This window comes from Notolepis coatsorum, assembly GCF_963971535.1.
Source record: "Notolepis coatsorum genome assembly, chromosome: 7".
NCBI classification, from domain to species: Eukaryota; Metazoa; Chordata; class Actinopteri; order Aulopiformes; family Paralepididae; genus Notolepis; species Notolepis coatsorum.
Genome location: NC_140171.1, coordinates 105,804,938 through 105,825,074, shown reverse-complemented (window position 1 = coordinate 105,825,074; position 20,137 = coordinate 105,804,938). Strand labels below are relative to the sequence as shown.

Genomic DNA, 20,137 nt, shown 5'->3' with positions numbered 1-20,137 from the left:
CTGAACGGCCCAGCTCTAATTTAAACACAAATTTATAATAAAATGTAAATGTTTACATTTAGCATTTTGTTTTGGGATTTTAGAGAACGTTGTTAATGTTCAAATATTTTTGCCGTCTTAGACCAGAGGAATACGTGTATGCATTCTTAAATTGCGTAATTGAGTTTTGCACTCATTAATTTAGAGACAGTAATTGAGAGTAAATCAGTTTGAATATGGCCACCAGTGATGTCATCAGGGACACTGAATCCTTGTCTCATGTTTATTACAGCTCCATGAAGTGATGAAGTAGATGAAGAAATAGCAATACCTTGTCTTATAGGTACCTGCTATCTTATCATTTCACTGAGCTGTAATTAAAACAACACAAGGATTCAATGTCGCCCAAACTAAATGAAAATGCTAAATAAACCAGCATAGTTTTTGGTGCAGTGACCCTTTAACCTTTATGTTGCTTAAAACCCTATAAGGTGGAAGTACTTGCTATAACATTTACATTTTACATATTGTCATTTAGCTGACGCTTTTATCCAAAGCGACTTACAAGTTTTGTACAAAAAGACAGCAGGAAGGGTACAACTCTATCAACTGAGTAACAATGTTCATCAAAGTGTTGAGTGCTATAGTGTTGGTTAGTATATTAGGACAAGTGCATGACAGTAAGGTTAGTTAGGGTTAGATTTATTTATTATTATATATATTTTTCTTTACTTGCTACAACACCGTGGCTTTAGATCCTATCCCATTGGATGTCCTTGTATTGTTGCAGCCTTTGCGATACTATATTGGCATTCTTTCATGTTGTAATATCAATACTAATTGAGAATATGGTCTGGCAAACCGTACCGGAGCATCCGCACAAGAACCAGCAGGTTCAGGGACAGCTTCTTCCCACAAGCCACAAGACTCCAAGGACAAGAACAGGAGATAGCCCTATTAAAAAACTCTTGAACACACGCACACAAAGACAAGCACCCTGCACTGCACCTTAACCCTTTATCTGCCAGAGATTATTCTGATCTTAATCCCTTCTCTGCCACCACTGTAAGTCTATGGAGATGTTCCCCTTCTTTGCAGGGCTATAACTTTTTAAATTGTATTGCTAAATTGACATTACTATGGCCCATTCAACATCAAGTATCTATCGTTTAGGATGTAGCAACGTTCTACTTTTTCATTCACACATTCATACTAAAATACGGTCTAAAGTATAAATATGTTTTATAGTTTTCTGCAGCATTCCATAGAATGTGAGTTATAGCAATAAATACATATATTAGATCATCAAATGTAGTTTGATACCGATTGAGGCCAGATACAAAATTTCAACTGTACGTGGTCCTAGACGTTATGATTTATCATCTGCTGGTGACCGGAGTGGGGGGGGGGGGGTTTATAAGTCCGTGGCCGACGTTAAATCATTTATGTAGTATGGGTGATACATAGATCAGAGCAGTTTGTATGGACAATAATAATCAAACACGCTGAAACTCACAGCTTCCTCGTAGCGATGGGGGATGCTACTGGAGCAAAAAGATCGTTATTATGGGATGTCGATCTTGTTGGTCCAGTTCCAGGTTGTATAATACTATATACGTCCAAATCATGTTGTTTATCGAGTTATTGGCAACAGATCGCTATCCAGTGTATCAAGCTGGAGTCCCGCGAGCGTAAGCGAGTCGCCGGACGAAATATGGGCGAGCACCACTTCCGGCCGCTCACTTCCGTTTTTGGCACCTCGCCGATCGGCCACCAGATGGCGGTCTTGCACCGTTGGAGAGTTGAGAGGAGATCTACAGCACCCGTCAAGTCTCCGTGGGTGAAATATGATTGCCATGACAGATTTTTGAAATATTGATCTCAAAGACGCTGTACGACGTCATTGGCAGATTACGCATGGCGAGGAATGACGTCTAAACACGTCATTGGCGGTTAAGATGCACATACACTTTTACGCAAGACACTTTCTGTAGAATTGTTTTTATTTTTATTATTTATTGTTATTATTTGATCTTACCTCATTTTGATATTTTATTTTATTTACTACTACTACTTATTGTTATTGGAAACACACCACCTTATGCACATACACTACACGCAAGACACTTTCTGTAAATAATTGACTAAATTATATCACCTATTTTTATATTGTATTTGATGTTACTAATACCTATTGTTACCATTCTTGTATTCATTGATTCACTGTTGAGTCCGAGTTCGAAACACAAGAATTTCATTACCTGCAATGCCCCCTGTATTGTTGTGTATTTGACAAATAAAGAACTTGAACTTGGTTCAGCCCTGCGTGCCAGATCTACACCTCACCTCGAGAGACACAAGTCCACAGACGTCCTCTGGTATCTTAGTCAGCTGGTTGGTGGCCAGGTTCAACTCCACCATGCTGGTCCACGTGCCAAAGTCTAGCGGCAGAGACGTTAACTGGTTGTCCTGAGAAAAACAACATATCTTCATTATCAAAATAGTTGACAATGAGTGAAGGCACAAAGAGGAGCACTGTTTCAAGAGGATAAGTGCACGAGTTTAGCTCAATATGTCAGCTATGTCACCACAATATATCCATACCCTTTCCCAATAGGTTATCAATGTAAAAAATAAAGAAAAAACAAGATCTAGTTGATTTGTATGTGCATGCATAGCATATCCCAAAGACAAAGGTTTGATGAACCTAAATGGATTTCTAGCTGACGCTTTTATTCAAAGCGATTAAGCGACTTGTAAGTTATGTACGACAAGTCAGAGGAAGGGTACAACTCTATCAGCTGAGTAACAATGTTCATCAAAGTGTTCAAACTTGAGTGCTGCAGTGTCGAGTGTATGTTAGTATAAGAGTGCATGACTGTAGAGGACAGTAAGTATTATTATTATTTATTTTCTTTGTATTTTATTTTTTTATTATTTTTTAAACAAACACATAAACAAACATGACAACACACGATAAGATATACAAGCATTAGTTGTCAGTGCACATCCAATGAAATCACATTTTAGTTAATTGTCTTATATAGGATATACCCCTAATACCTGTTATCTAAAAACCTACACACATATGCTCCAGCTCGAACCCCCCCCTCCCGGACCCCTCTTTGGATAGTACCTCCATTATCCCTCGCTCCTAACCAGACACTACCATTATAAGCTAGCTTTTATTCTCTCCACCACTTCTAACCACATTGACATTTTGGATTCATTGAGACCCAGAATTATTGCTGTAGATATTTCTTGATAAATCACCTCGAGATATGTAAGAAACCAAACTTTCCGGCACATTTTTTCCGGTTGAAACCAGCGTGATGCGATCAGCTTTTTAGCTACTGTGATACCCGATAAAACCAATCTCTTTAGCTGTGGATTTACTGCAAACTCAAAAACATCATTCAATAGTAATACAGAGGGGTGTACAGGTATATTCCAAGATACGAGTTTTGATAATTGTTGGGTCACATCTTTCCAGAATGTCTTAACTGGTGGGCAGTCCCAATACATGTGCATAATAAGGCTGAGCCCGAACGTTCGAACGTTCGAACGTTCGTTCGTTACGCTGACATTCGGACTTTAATTAATAGGTTCGAACGTTCAGTGAAAAAAAAATAAAGGATGCGCACGGGGTTGAGGTGATGTGAATGCGAGGCGCTCGGCTCAACCAGTATGGTCTGCCGGGCTGCAGCGGGATACTATTTCTCAACCAGAGCTCTATTTTGATTGACAGGCGATTCTGCCAATTACGTCACACCGCTTGCACCCGCCTCTGCTGTTACCACCAATCGGCAAGCCTCAACAGACTTACCGTAGCTACCGGGGAGCCGTAGTTAGCTCCCCGCCGAGGAAGTAATCGGTAACAAGGTTTCCGTAGGTGAACCTGCAGAAGGATCATTAATGAATACCATCCTTTTTCGGCCACGGAGCGCGAGCTTCATGGCGGGAGGTGGTTGCGTTGGAAACAACAGCAGGCGCACGGTGGACAGACCCGTCCACCGTCTACCTCGGAACGGTGGTAGGGCGGACGGGCGGCAGGCGTGTTGGGAGCCCGGCCGTTCCGAGGTAGACGGTGGACGGGTCTGTTGAGCCGAGGCGTGCGCCTCTCCTCCCGGCTCCCCTCCCCGTCGACCAAGAGTGAATACATGTTATTGAACGTGTAACACTAACTATATAACGTTATTAATGCCACAAAACTAATGCATTTGTTTATCTAGCCCCTTACGTGACTGCAAGGGCTATTGTTTATCATACTTTGATTCAGTAGCTTGTTTATTTTCTTCTGAGTGCTTTGTTTAATTACATGTTTACATGAACAGCCACCACTGTAAACAACATGTTTTTCACCAATAGACTATGCAATGCCGCCCTCCGTAGGATCTATAATAATGCAATAAAAAAAAATTTTATTAAAAAAATATGTTATTAAATTTTTTTAAAAAACGAACGTTCGAACGTTCGTTCGATAAACCCTGGCGAACGTTCGAACCCTAAAAACAGGGTTCGGGCTCAGCCTTAGTGCATAAATGTCCCTTCGTCCCCACTTGTACATTGGGAGCATTTGGAGTCTTGTTTAAGACCCATTCTGTTCAGTCTTATAGGAGTCAAGTATGTCCTGTGAATATAGTTAAGATTGATTTGTTGATGGTCCGGGTTCCTTGATGTAAGTCGGACATTTGCCCAGGCTCCTTGCCAATCAAAGTCACTTTCCAGGTCTGGTATATCCCTCCTCCAGGCAGAGTCTAGTTGGAGGGTTTCATACGAGGACGTTAGTAATTGATGATAAAAATCTGAAACAAAACCTCTCGATGTCTCTTTCATAGAAGAATTTGTGGTATCAGTGGTGTTCAATTGGTATGTCTAATGGAACACTGTGAGACTTCAAACATAGCCGTAACTGTATGTAAAAAAGCCTTAAAATAGTGGAAAAAATCTGGAAATGCCATGCCACCGTCTGCTTTATTTCTCTGTGCGGTGGATCTTTTTATACGTGGTGGTTTGTTATTCCAAATAAATTTGTATGTGGAGGAGTGTAATCTTTTCCAGTAACCCTCTGGAGGGGGTAACGGTAGCATTGAACTGAAGAAGTTGATTCTAGGTAGTACATCCATCTTAACTATTGATATCCGTGCCTGTACTGAGTTTTTAAGTTTTGCCCACCTATCAAGGTCGTCTTTGATTTTGTTTTGGATTTTTGTGTAATTGTGCTTCACCGTTTGTCTTATGGTGGGGAATATTTCCACTCCCAAGCATCTAAAATGTTTTACCATAGGTATCTCTCCTGGGAGGGTTATATCTTTTTTTGCAGGGGTGTTAAGTGGAAGGAAGGCCGACTTCGGCCAATTTATCTTAAATCCCGATAAATCACCAAAGTTCTCAATCAACTTGAGCAGATGAGGCAATGTGGTGTTGGGGTTTTGCATGAACAATATTACGTTGTCCGCATATAAACTAATTTTATGTTGTGTGCCCTTGATTACGATTGGTTCTATGGATTGGGATTGTCTTATATATTGTGCTAAAGGCTCTAATGATAGATCGAATAGTCCGGGACTAAGAGGGCAACCCTGTCTAGCTGAGCGTGATACCGGAAAGATTTTGGAGATGATTGTACCTGTTGTAATCATGGCCGATGGGTCTTTGTATAATACTTTAATCATATCAATGAATCCTTTTCCTAACCCCATCCTTTCTAATACTGCCCATAGATACGACCATTCCAGCCTGTCAAAGGCTTTCATAGCATCCAGGGACAGCATCGCCTTAGGTATGGTGTCGTCCTTGTCGGCATCTAGTACGTGCAGTATTCGTCTTATGTTATCAGTGATCAGGCGGCCTCTTATGAAGCCAGTTTGGTCCGGATGAACTAAAGACGTCATATGCTTTTGTAATCTGATGGCTAATACCTTAGAGTACAGTTTGATATCGGTTCCGAGGAGGCTTAAAGGTCTATAACTACCGCACTCGGTGGGGTCTTTGTCTTTTTTAAGGAGGACTGTTATGAGTGCAATATTGTCATTCTTATGGAAGTTCCCCTCCTTGACTGAGTATAAGATCATATTTAGTAATAAGGGTCCAATTATGTCCCAACAAGAAAGGTACATTTCTGGTGGGATACCGTCTCTTCCAGGAGCCTTACCACTTTGCATTTCGGATATGGCGTTCTTGAGTTCCTCTAGTGCAGGGGTGTCAAACTCATTTTCACAGAGGGCCACATCAGCATTATGGTTGCCCTCAAAGGGCCAAAGACCGTATAAATGTTAATGTAATGTAAAATAAATGTAGCTACTCATTTACATATTGTTAAACATGTTGTTTCTGTATTTATTACTTATTCAAGTTATACATATTGCATATGCATAGATGTAAAAATATATGTTAGCTTATGTTATTTTAACAAATAATTTTAGTTTATCAGAACCCCATATTACTCCATCAATCAATGATCAAACCATTCAAGTAAATAACAAAGAAGAATATCATCAAATACAAGCTATGACATTAAGTTGTTCAAAACCTTTTTGTCACAGTCAAGAGGGGCAGAACTAACACCTGTGAGCTGCAAAGAACACATGGGACAGAAGTAGCAGATGTTACAAAAACAAATGGCTGCACACAACCTTGCAGAGGCCATACATCCAACTAATGGAAGATAGTTTAATTAACTTTAATTAACAGATTGCAGAATGGGTACAGTACAGTACAGCTCAATACACACAATTGTTAAGGGGATGCAGACCAGAGAAAGACTTTCGACTTGTTTACATCAGGGTCCCCCATTTTCAATTCGTAATGAAATTGCTATTATGTGTCTGCATGAACACACAACTGTAACTGTACTCAAAAATAACAAAATAAGGGTCGTCTCAGTTCACAACTATATTGGTCAAGTTTTGGGTGGGACTTGTTTGCGTCCCTACAGCTTCTTATTCAATTGAGCGAGATGCTCGGTTATGTCACACAGCCAGCTTGCATCTGAAAGTTCAGACAATATTTCTTCAACCCTTTGTTACCTATTCCGCCTGGATCTTTTTTGTATTTTGGGCTGTAAAATTGTCAAAGAATGTCTGAGGAGTAAGTGCTTTTGGCTTTTTTCCTTTGTTACTTCATCAATACCTCAGATGTTCAACACACATGTATGTGTAAGAATGTGTAATAACTAAGGCTGTCAACGCTTTATTAACGCATTAACCCACAATTATTTTAACACCGCTATTTTTTAACCCAAGATTAATGTAAAAAAAAAAAAAAAAAAAAAAAAAAAAATTTTTTACCAGAGCTCTTGGGGGGCCACATCAAATGACGTGGCGGGTTGCATTTGGCCCGCGGGCCGTGAGTTTGACACCTATGCTCTAGTGTGATCGGTGTTTTTAACTGTTTAGCGTCATCCTCTGAAAGTTTAGGGAGAATAATTTGATTAAGATATGTGTCCATTTTGTTTTGATCGAAGGTCGTTTCTGATTTATATAAGTCGGAGTAGAATTCTTTGAATGTATCGTTTATTTTTTCAGGGTCTGTTTCAAGTACTTGTTGTGCTCTAATGGTAGTTATATCTGCAAATTTTGCATTAATTCTTAATCGCATGGCTAATAGGTGACTAGGTTTAGAACCTTGGGAGTACTGCTGTTGTCTTGTGCTGCGTATTTGTATTTCCGATTGTTGTCTGTATATGGCATTGATCTCTATTTTTTGTACGTTAACTTGATTTTCTAGTCGAGTCGAGTTGTTGTATTTTAAAGAATTAAATAACGTTGAGTAAAGCGTTTCCAGCTCAGCCAGTTTTGTGCATTGATTCTTGTGCATTTTGGAGGAAAAGCTATCAGTGAAATCTTTGATCATTCCCTTTACCGACATCCATATTATTCTGGGGTCTTGCACAGAGTTTGCATTCTCCCGTAGGAATACTATAAGAGCTTCTTTGAGTTGTGTAATGAATTCCTTGTTATTAAGCAGCATCGAATTAAATCGCCATCTTGGGGCTCGGGAAGATAGTATACCAAATGTTCCTTTTAGGAGTAAATAACAGTGATCTGATAAATATTATTTATTTTCTTATTATTATTTCAAATATTCATTGAAGTGTGTCTTTAGTCCAGTGTTTCCCAACCGGGGGTACGTGGGTGGTCCCCAGGGGGTACATGAAAAGATTTTTTTTTTTTTTACCAATTTTTTTTTAATCTATTTTTTTTTAAACAAGTTCAGAGGAAAGAGACATTCACATCAGCATTTCATATTAATTCCCACAGTGGCATAAAAAAGTGTCTTTTCAGTATATAGATTGTCCGTCAGTATAGTCATATACTGCCTGCTTGCAGTTGTGATTTTTAGAGATGAATCATCGTTTAATAATATAATGTGTGGCAAACAAGGTATGTTTATCTCCGTTATATTAGTGAGAAATAATGCAACCATGGCCCAAAAAGCTAGTACTCCTGGACATTCCCACATCATATGCATGTTCCTATGACTTTTTGCGGACAAAGCACATGGGGGACTTAAAATTTTGATTTGACAGAGTTTCCTGGGTGACAGATAAAATCTTTGTATCAGTTTGTAATGAGTTAATTGATTATTATAATTATGAGAGGTTAACGGAATATTATCCCATACATTCTGCCAATTTATGCAGGCGTTGTAATCCTTTAAATCTATGTTCCAGACAGTGGTATTACCTGTAGTTCTGTTTAGTTTTCTTTGCATTTTATTATATAACCCAGAAACAAAACCATTTTAAGATGTATGCCACTCACTATAATCATTAAAGGATGAACTGGTAAAGGCTGATTCCATGGGACACCATAAGTGCGCATTGCAGTGCGCAACTGTAAATAAAAAAAGAAGGATGTACTAGGGACATTATAGATTTGCTTGAGCTCTTGAAAGGATCTGAGACCTTATTCACTGTATATGTCAGATAGTTTGTGAATACCTTGTCTTTGCCAATTGGGAAATGTAGCTGGTTTCCCTCCCAACAGTAAGAAGTTGTTATCAAAAATAAGGGTATCTAGGTGCCATTTTGTGTCCCACTGTCCCATTTCTGCAATATATTTCCAAACGTAAATTGAATGTGCTATAATTGGGCTGAATTTAGTACGGCAAAAGCTTTGGGATAGACCAGAAAAGAGGATATATTTTAGTGTATATGGAGATGTGCTTCTCCATATTCACCCATGGTATGTCAGAATCATTATGGAACCATCTTAGCAACGGCCTGAGCATAAAAGAGAGATAGTACTGTTCGAAATTATGAACCGATAGCCCTCCTGCTTTCCTACTGTAAAAAAAATATATATATTATGTACAGGAAAACTGTACCCAAATAAAGAATAATGCATGCCAAAATTGGGGGAATTCAAATTAAGTAATAATTTGATGGATATAATATTATTATTGGCTATACTTGTTCCATCGTGCAACGTTCAGCTTCCCACCGGACTGTCAGGTGTTACACCGAGCATCATCATTGTAGTGTAGCTAGTTAGCAAAATATCAAGCCTCTTTAAAAATTTCTGTTAACATTGTGGATCAATGGCTGAGTCGAGCTGGTTCATCCAGCAACAACAGCACAGGTGATACTGCTGAATCAGGAGAACCCATTCAGAAGAAAAAGAAAACAGAGAAAGTGAAGAATCGTCAGTTTGGTGAACATTATGTGCTCTCTGGATTTACTGTCACAACTACAGAGCAACCACAGCCAATGTGTTTCCTCTGTGGCGACATGCTTTCGAATAATAGCATGAAACCCTCCCATTTACATATTTTTATATTCAGATCTAATTCTATTGCCTATATTTATGTCTTTCTGCTATTACCCTGCCCATACCTATACCTCCCCTCCCCATGCTGCTATGACACCCACATTTACCCAAGGGGATCAATAAAGGAATATTTCATCTGATTGTATCATATTGTATCGCATCGTATCTCATCTCATCTTATGTTATCTTAGTTTTGAGTCTTCAGTGCTTTAACTTAATGTTACAATGGGAATGAGGTGATGATGTCAGACCTCAGAACTAAAACTTTACTTAAATAAACTGCCAACCTGTGTGACCATGTGACTTTATCCAGGTCATCCACTCTCACACACACAATATATAGACTATTAATTATATATCCTGGGGATCACCACGATTGATTGCGTAGTAGGGGGTACTTTAGGTTGGCTTGAAATGCTTTGGGGGTACAGTACTCAAAAAAGGTTGGGAACCACTGCTTTAGTCGTGTTTCGACTGTCCTAACTGTGGTGGGAAGTTCGTTCCACCATTGTGGAGCGAGGACCGAGAATAGGCGGCTTCCCTCCCGGAGCTCGGACAGGAGTGTGTCTGAGACAGCCAAGCACCAAGCATCTCCAGCTGAACTAACTCGAGAACCATTAGGTCCGTCTGACCACTAAGTGTGTTTGACTCTTAACCACCGAAACCACCTAAACCTGCACAGACTACTACATATGACGTATATCATGCCAGTTAGGGTACCTTGTGTATACCATTTACTTTTAAAGTAGAATATAACCAATATGGCATATAGACCCTCATCTGCACCTTTGTTTACACCGTTTCTTTTTCCCCTATTTTTATATTCAGAGCTAATTACATTGTTTACACCATTTATTTTTCTCATTCAGATAAAATGTTATTGTCTATATTTATTTCTATTTTGATATTTCTATTCCCATACCTGTACCAGCCCTCCTCCATGCTGCTATGAAGCCCGAATTTCCCCAAGGGAATCAATAAAGGAATATCTTAACTAAGTGAATATGTGCGAAATGGTTTCAAGATTCAACCCTGCAACACAGAAGCCCATTTACTATGAGTTATCTCTCCTTTAACAGGAACCTATTGACCTCCACTCCCTCTTTCCTTGATCCTCCAATCCTTAACATCTGTACAAGGATGTTGAGGATGTTCTACGAGTCGGTGGTGGCGGGTGCCTTCTTGTACGCAGTGACCTGCTGGGGCAGCGGACAGAGTGAGGGACGCAAACAGGCTGGAAAAGCTGGCCAGTAAGGCCAGTAACATGGTGGGGGTGGAGCTGGACTCTCTGGCGGTGGTGTCGGAGAGGAGGAGCCTTGCTAAGCTCCACGCCATCATGGACAACCCCCCCCCATCCACTACACACGCACTTGGCTGATAGAAGAACCACGTTCAGTGTTAGACTAAGACTCCCAAGATGCAACACTGAACAGCACAAGAAGTCCTTCATTCAGACAGCCATCAAACTATATTAGCGCATTACTGAGCAGAGTGACAGTACAACTCTGGCAAATCTTCCTGGACTTTTTAAAATCGACATTTTACAATTTTACACTTATTACTGTACATTTTAGAATGTATATACATATCTCAGAATGTATATCCCTGACTGTATTTTATTCATGATTTTAGACTACCTAAATGTTTACTGTGAGCGATCTGTAGTGCTGAATTTCCCTCGGGATCAATAAAGTACTTCTATTCTATTCATCAGAACCGTTGCTTCAAAGAGGCTTGAGATAGCTCCATTTCCGGCACTCACGCACCTTCATGTTGAGCTTGCTCAGCACTTTGGCCCTGGAGAAGATGCCAAAGGGGATCTTGTTGATGCGGTTGTGCTCCATGTTGAGGGAGTAGATGGTAGAGAACTGAGAGGGCCCGCCCACCGGGTAGGACTGGAAGCAGTTCCTCGCTAGCGTCAGACTCGTCAGGTTGACCAGACTCGAGAGAAGGCCCTGCGCGAACAAGAGTGTGAGTGTTTACATGCACATTAATAATAGTATTTGAGATACTGAGTCTAAATAATTTTTTTTTATCCAATTTTTTTCTCCTCTTTCAATTTTCCTCCAATCACAATTTAGCCGTGCCAATTCTCCCCTCCTGTCTTGAACATTGCTCGCATGTGCCCCCACTGGCCGGTTGTAGGGAGGATAGAAGCCCATCGCATGTCCCCTCCGATACATGTGTAGGCAGCCAGTCGCATCTTTTCACCTGCCAGCGCGGACTCTCATTTGGCGAGGAGTAACGTGTAGGAGGCTCACACTGCCCCCGCCATTTTCCTGTCTCTGCTGTGCAGGCACCCCAACCGACCTGTAGGAGTCGCTGTTTACAACGTCCAGATTACCACCCATCGACTTCCCACCCGCTAACTCTGTTTCTATGTGCAACGAAAACTATGCGAGAAACGGGTCCAATGGTCTAAACATGCTTTGCATCCCCGCCATTCCTGTATACCCACATTGCGCTAAAAACCTCAACTAATGTTAGCTGCTCACTCTAACTAAGCTAACTACTGTAAGTTATCCCTGGGAACGCTCAGAGGCATCCAATAGTGAGGAAATGGGGGGGCTGAGTCTCTCTCTCTCGAACCTATTTCAAAAAAGATATTGATAGCTCAGCAGCTGTAACAGAATAATTATATTATTTTAGATTATTTACGTTTCAATAGCGTTTAAATTATAATGAATTAAAGAATTGTATAAAGAATTTTCCATGTTCTGTCATCTAATAATATATTCCATTACCTTTCCTATCTGTATCAAAGTCAAAATGTTGGTATTGTGACAACAAGCAGCTTGACAACAGATATCCTTTGCATCTAGTAGGCATGGGCCAATGTGTATTTTGGTGGTATGTGCTATTGCACAGATGTATGTCCCTTAGTATGCACACGCACAGTATAATATGCATGTAATAAATAGTTTGTTAATAAACTCTGGTACTTGAACAATTTTCACTGTGCTAAATTGTGTGTGCTTCTACGTTTTTTCATTTAGGATCACATGTGCTCCTTGGGAAAAAAGTTAGGGTAGAGCCCTGTGGTCGCTTCGAGGGTTTGAGATAGGTCAATTCAGTTACAACCGACGGTCCACTCACCTCTGGCAGCACGGAGATGTTGTTGTTCTCTAAGTTCAGCTCCTCCAGTTCTCTGCACTTGGCTAACGATCTGGGGATGGCCGACAACCGGTTGTATCGCAGACCTAAACGATTTATGCTTGACAAATTGCCTGCAATGATTTTTTTTTTACAAAAAAGATTTAAAGAAAGAAAAGTGCACCAATGATTACAATATTCAAAGAATCCATATTCTGTCAAGTCAAGTCAAGAGTTTTATTTGTCACGGCATACAGGGCATACAGTGAAATGCAGGTGGTCATGCCCGCAGCGATTGTGCAATAATACAAGTAATAAGAATAAGACATAACAGGTATAATGTACATAAAGTTTAAATGCATGGTAAAAGACATGCTAAGGTCCTGCGATAGTGCAATACAGTGTTAAGAATACAGCCCTGAATTTATTTCGATTTCAACAGTGTTCTTAAATGTTTGTGCTACACAAATTCCATTACTTTTCCCATGACTGTTCTGACAGAAATCTGTCAGCATGTATACTTGTTTTGTTGGGATAGCCGATTTCAAGCATCCCAGGTCATCCTACAGACATTGTCCGGGACTTATGTAATCAGGTTGTTTGTTATGTTGGTTAAAGGATCTAGGTCTACCAGAAGCCAAGCTTGACATGATCAAAACACTTGACCGGTCGAAATAGATTGACCGAAAGGAATCCCAACCCAAGCATGACATAAGAGCAAAATGGCCACTGTGTGAATATGGACTAATATCCACCACATAACATTTCCCCCGCCTCTCTCTTTGTGCTTTTTTAAATAACCTTTCCAAAAACAGAAATGTCAAATTCACAGGCTCAGAGAGACTATGGACACAGGGGCCGACTCACCTATCGTCTCTGGGAGGTCCAAGAGCTCATTGTGCTGCAAGTCTAGGTTGGTGATTTGTGTGCAATTCCCGATCTCCTTCGGTAGGTGCTCCAGCTGGTTATGGGCCACGTCCAGAGTGATGAGGTTACAGAGCTCCCCTGCAGAGACATGTGTGGGACATGCTTATCGTCATTCAACATCCCAATTCATTACATACCCATCCACCCGCCCCTCGCCCCTCTAGCAAGGAGGCAAACATCCTCTCTCCTCACTCTCCCTCTTTTTGTCACTCAACTCCCCCTCTCCGACACTCACCTCCCCCTCTCTCTCACTCACCTCCACCTTGGTGGTTAATCACCTACCTATCTCTCTCACTCACTCACCTTCCTGTCCGTCACTCACCTCTCTCAGTCAATCACCTCCCTCTCTCTCCGTAAATCACCTCCCTCTCTCTCTCTCTCGGTCACCTCCTTCTCTCTCTCTGTCACCTCCTTCTCTCTCTCTGTAACCTCCCTATCTCTGTCACTCACCTCTCTCTCAGTCAATCACCTCCCTCTCACTCCGTAAATCACCTCCCTCTCTCTCCGTAAATCACCTCCCTCTCTCTCTCTCTCTCTGTCACCTCCTTCTCTCTCTCTGTCACCTCCCTCTCTCTCTGTCACTCACCTCTCTCTCTGTCTGTCACTCACCTCCCTCCCTCCCTCTCCCTGTCACTCACCTTCCTCTGTCAATCACCTCCCTCTCCGTCAATCACCTCCCACTCTCTCTCTCCGTCACTCACCTCTCTCCGTCACTCACCTCTCTCTGTCACTCACCTCTCTCTCTGTCACTCACCTCCCTCAGTCTCTCTCACCTCCCTCTCATTCACTCACCTCCCTCTCTCTGTCACTCACCTCTCTTTCTCTCCATCACTCACTTCCCTCTCTCACTCACCTCACTCCCCATCACTCACCTCCCTCTCTCTCCATCACTCACCTCCCTCCCTCCCTCTCTCTGTCACTCACCTCCCTCCCTCCCTCTCTGTCACTCACCTCCCTCCCTCTCTCTCTCTCTGTCACTCACCTCCATCACTCACCTCCCTCTCTGCCACATACCTGCCTCTCTCTCTCCCATCACTCACCTCCCTCTCTCTCTGTCTGTCACTCACTCACCTCCCTCTCTCTCTCTCTCTCTCTCCATGACTCACCCCCCTCTCTCTCCATCACTCACCCCCTCTCTCTCCGTCACTCACCCCTCTCTCTCTGTCACTCACCCCTCTCTCTCTCTGTCTGTCACTTACCCCGCTCTCTCTCTATCACTCACCTTCCTATCTCCATCACTCACCTCCCTCTCTCTCTGTCCGTCTGTCACTCACCTCCCTCTCTCTCTCCCATCACTCACCTCTCTCTCCCATCACTCACCTCCCTCTCTCTCTGTCTGTCTGTCTGTCTCTCACCTCCCTATCTCTCTCCATCACTCACCTCCCTCTCTGTCTGTCTGTCTGTCACTCACCTCCCTCTCTCTCTCCATCACTCACCTCCCTCTCCATCACTCACCTCCCTCTCTCTCTGTCTGTCTGTCTGTCTGTCACTCACCTCCCTCTCGCTCTCCATCACTCACCCCCCTCTCTCTCAATCACTCACCCCCTCTCTCTCAGTCACTCAATTCCCTCTCTCTCCATCACTCACCCCCCTCTCTCCATCACTCACCCCCTCTCTCTCCGTCACTCAATTCCCTCTCTCTCCATCACTCACCTCCCTCTCTCTCAGTCACTCAATTCCCTCTCTCTCCATCACTCACCCCCCTCTCTCTCCATCACTCACCCCCTCTCTCCATCACTCAATTCCCTCTCTCTCAATCACTCACCCCCCTCTCTCTCCATCACTCACCCCCTCTCTTAGTCACTCAATTCCCTCTCTCTCTCCATCACTCACCCCCTCTCTCTCTCTGTCACTCACCTCCCTCTCTCCATCACTCACCTCCCTCTCTCTGTCCCTCATCTCCCTCCCTCACCTCCATCTGTCACTCAACTATCTCTCTATCACTCATCTCCCTCTCTCTCTGTCACTCACCCCTCTCTCTCTCTCTCTCCATCACTCACCTCCCTCTCTCTCTGTTACTCACCTATCCCTCTCTCTTATCACTCACCTCCCTAACTCCATTACTCACCTCCCTCTCTCTCTATCACTCACCTCCCTCTCCATTACTCACCCCCCCCCTCTCTCCATCACTCACCTCCCTCTCTGTCACTCACCCCCCTCTCTCTCTATCACTCACCCCTCTCTCTCTCCATCACTCACCCCCTCTCTCTCAATCACTCACCTCCCTCTCTCTCTCTCACTCACCCCCCTCTCTCTATATCTATATCTCTCTCTCTACGACGAGCTAGTCAAGATGAGAAGCTCGTTCAGCCACAGACTCATTCCCCCACGACACTCAACTAACCGCCTCGGACAGTCCTTCATACCAGCGGCCATCAGGCTCCACAACAGTGGGCAGCGACTAGCAGCCTCCAGGCTCCACAACAGGGGGCAGCGACAGCGACTGCTACCAGACATTGACCTGGGACTTATAGGAACCCAAGGAGGACAACCTACACAACACTACCATAGGCTTACTGCACCTTATGTGGACACTGTGATACTGTGATAAATGTATATTTCAGTAGATACCGTGATACTGTGAATAATGCATACTCAGTAGATAGTAAATTATAACACTACCTCACGCATACTGCACCTTATGTGACACTGTGAATAATGTGAATATTTCTTCAGCTAGTCAGATAGTAAATTATATTGACCAAATTGTTTACACTGCCTGTGTTGTCTTTACTACCTGTACACTGTGTTGTTTACTACCTGTACCCCCCCCCCCCATGCTGCTATGACGCCTGAATTTCCCCAAGGGGATCAATAAAGGAATATCTTATCTTATCTTATCACTCAACTCCCTCTCTCTCTCCATCACTCAACTCCCTCTCTCTCTCCATCACTCACCCCCTCTCTCTCCATCACTCACCCCCTCTCTCTGTCACTCACCCCTCTCTCTCTCTGTCACTTACCCCGCTCTCTCCATCACTCACCTCCCTCTGTCACTCACCTATCCCTCTCTCCATCACTCACCTCCCTCTCTCTCTCTGTCACTCACCTATCCCTCTCTGTCCCTCATCTCCCTCCCTCTGTCACTCAACTATCTCCATCTCCCATCACTCACCTCCCTCTCTCCATCACTCACCCCATCTCTCTCGGTCACTCACCTCTCTCTGTCACTCACCTCTCTCTCTCTCTCTCTGTCACTCAACCCGCTCTCTCTCCATCACTCACCTCCCTCTCTCTCTCTGTTACTCAACTATCCCTCTATCCATCACTCACCTCCCTCTCTCTCTATCACTCACCTACCTCTCCATCACTCACTCCCCCCTCTCTCTCCATCACTCACCTCCATCTCTCTATCCATCACTCACCTCCCTCTCTTTGTCCGTCACTCATCTCCCTCCCTCTCTCTCTCCGTCACTCACCTACATCTCAGTCACTCACCTCTCTCTCTCTCCATCACTCACCCCCCTCTCTCACCCCCCTCTCTCTCCATCACTCACCCCCTCTCTCTCTGTCACTCACCCCTCTCTCTGTCACTTACCCCACTCTCTCCATCACTCACCTATCTCTCTCCGTCACTCACCTATCTCTGTTACTCACCTATCTCCCTCTCTCTCGGTCACTCACATCCCTCTCTCTCTCTGTCACTCACCTCTCTCTCTGTCACTCACCTCCCTCTCAGTCACTGACCTCCCTCTCGCTCTGTCTCCGTCACTCACCTATCTCTCTCCGTCACTCACCGATCTCTCTCTTGGTCACTCACCTCCCTCTCCCACTCACCTCCCTCTCTCTGTCTCTCTCTCCCCGTCACTCACCTCCCCCTCTCTCTCTCTGTCACTCACCTATCTCTCTCACCTCCCTCTGTCACTTAACTATTTCTCTCTGTAACTCACTTCCCTCTCTCTCCATCACTCACCTCCCTCTGTCACTCACCTCCCTCTCTCTCCATCACTCACCTCCCTCTGTCACTCACCTCCCTCTCTCTCCATCACTCACCTCCCTCTCTCTCGGTCACTAAACTCCCTCTCTCTGTCTGTCTGTCTGTCACTAACATCGCCCTCTCTCTCCGTCACTCCCTCCCTCCGTCACTCACATCCCCCTCTCAGTCACTCACCTATCTCCGCGGGCAGCTGTTTAATCTTGTTCTCACGGATGCTGAGCATGGTGAGCTTGGACAGGTTCCGGATATCCTTCTCCACCGCCGTAATGCGGTTGAAGCGCAGGTAGAGCGTGGCCAGCGACGTCACACGGTACACGACCGCCGGGATCTCGCGCAGCTTGTTATGCCGGAGGTCCAGCATCCGCAGCTTCTTCAGGGAGTCCAGCGAGTCCGGCAGGCTGGTCAGGGAGTTCTCGCTCAGGGCCAGGGTGAGCAGGCCCGACAGGCAGCCCACCTCGGCGGGGAGGCTCTGCAGCTTGTTGCTGTACAGGTAGAGTTCCGCCAGCTGCGTGAGCTCCTTGATGGAGGTGGGCAACATGTGGATGGACCTCTTGGACAGGTCCAGCCGCATGGAGTTCTCCTCCCGGCACTTGTTGAGCTCTTTGATCACCTCGGCGTTGCTGGACTTCTTGCGCGTCCCCGGCGCCGGGTTGGGCCTCTTGATGGTGTTGTCCACGGAGAAGGCCACGGCCGGTGGCGCGCTGCCGGTGTCCTTCTTTCCTTCTTTGGCATCTTTCCCTTTGGTCTTGGCCTCCTTGCCACCATCCTTACCTAAGCCGGCCAGAGCCTTGGCCTCCTTTTCCCTTTCTTTACCCACCGGACCTCCCTTGGGGTCCTTCTCCTTTGAGTCCTTTTCTTTGCCTAAAGTACTACTCATGTCGACGTTATCGGGCCCCCTGCAGAGTCGCTCATGGGAGTCTCTCTCTCTTCTCGGTTACTTACAAAGAGGGGGGGGGGGGTCAGACAGCCGCGGGGGCTTTATACGAGCGCACGGTGAAACATACCTGTGCAGGCGTATACATTTAGAAGTGTCTTCCAAAAGAAAGGCCCTTTTGATCCAGAGGGGTTTGCTTTGCGTCACTCTTTTGATCCGTATCTTTGTTAAGATGCCGTGGGAGAGAAGAAACCTTGAAGAAGCAGGGCTGTGGCTGCCGTGGGCCACAATCCCCCTGGGCCCTCGGTCGCAGTGAGTTCAGGTCACAGAGGTCAGTAAGGTTCTCATCCTTCTGGGCTTTGCTGTTGACGGAAACATATTAAATAAAGGTTCAGGCTTTGTAGTTCACACTTGAGCGTCACACTAGACAGAAAAAGAAACACTTCCGACAGGTTTGGTAGGTTGTCCTCGGGTTGCAAAGGGGTGGAAACTTTCCTGTACATTTTGGAAAATGTCTTGTGGCATTTCCTTTATTTTTATTTATTATTTTTTTTAATGGGTGCAGATGCAGATGTATTTCATCAAATAATAATTTCTTAAAAATGTCACAAGAAATGACTACATGAATCAGATTGCTACATTCCAGTAAGTACCGCACCCATCACAGCTGCTCCCCAATTCCACACCATCCTGAATACCCCCCAGGCTTACATAAATAACAAAAGAATTGTTGTCTTGTGTGGCATGTTTTGATAAAAATATTCTCATCTTGTGTTATTATTACCATTGAATTGCAACCATACACTGTGCATTTGCAATGTGCTGAACACTCTTCCATCACATGTACACAGATTCTGGGGATCTTGCACACTAAAGCAGCACTACTGAGCCCACAATAACGTATGGTCTACAATTGTATGTTGAAAAGGTTATGATCACATAGAATGTATTTTTTGTTGTTGTGATGAGTCGACTCTTAACTCATTGGACGCCAGAGGTCGCTGTGGGCGTATGGCCGTTGTGTGCCAGCGCTTTGTTCAATGGGGATAAATGCTGGTGTTTGCAGTGCTAAAACTATTAAATAGTATAGCTATGGATCTAATAACATAGTCGATTGTCAGTGAGTTTCTTCCGGTCAACATGCAAAAAACACAATTTTTTCATCCATACATACCGTGGTGAATATGAGTATAGTTTTAGAGTGATTCTGTGTAATCCCAGGAAACGACACCAAACAGAGTTTTACTGCATTTCATTATAAATCGTGCCATTTCTCGCCTGGATCAATAATCAATCTGAAATCAACGCTAGCTTATCGGTATTATGTTTCATCATGCATGCATGAAAGGGTGGGGGGGAGGTCGTTTTTCTATGCTTCGATCGCCACCAACGGAATACGCTACACAGTACATTAGACACATGCTCCGATCGCGGGGAAAGAATTATCGGATCAACGCAAGATTGATAACATATAGTCCTTACCTTGTCTATGATGTACTGCAAAAAGAATTATCGAATTATCTGATCGCCATTCCAAGTACTGATCGCGAGCGT

The 20,137-nt window shown here is 43.8% G+C and overlaps 1 protein-coding gene across 2 annotated transcripts in view; it reads right to left on the bottom strand.

Moving 5' to 3' along the window:
• The window catches only part of shoc2 (SHOC2 leucine rich repeat scaffold protein), a 120,363-nt gene that overhangs the window by 32,702 nt on the left and 67,524 nt on the right, over nucleotides 1–20,137 (bottom strand). For both annotated transcript variants that reach the window (XM_084319302.1, XM_084319303.1), the window contains exons 2-6: nucleotides 17,884–18,945; nucleotides 13,713–13,850; nucleotides 12,849–12,979; nucleotides 11,519–11,707; nucleotides 2,326–2,448 (exon numbers count right to left, since the gene is read on the bottom strand). In XM_084319302.1, the coding sequence (XP_084175428.1) occupies nucleotides 2,326–2,448; nucleotides 11,519–11,707; nucleotides 12,849–12,979; nucleotides 13,713–13,850; nucleotides 17,884–18,586 (1,284 nt within the window). In that variant the 5' untranslated portion in view covers nucleotides 18,587–18,945. The remainder of the gene's footprint in view (nucleotides 1–2,325; nucleotides 2,449–11,518; nucleotides 11,708–12,848; nucleotides 12,980–13,712; nucleotides 13,851–17,883; nucleotides 18,946–20,137) is intronic.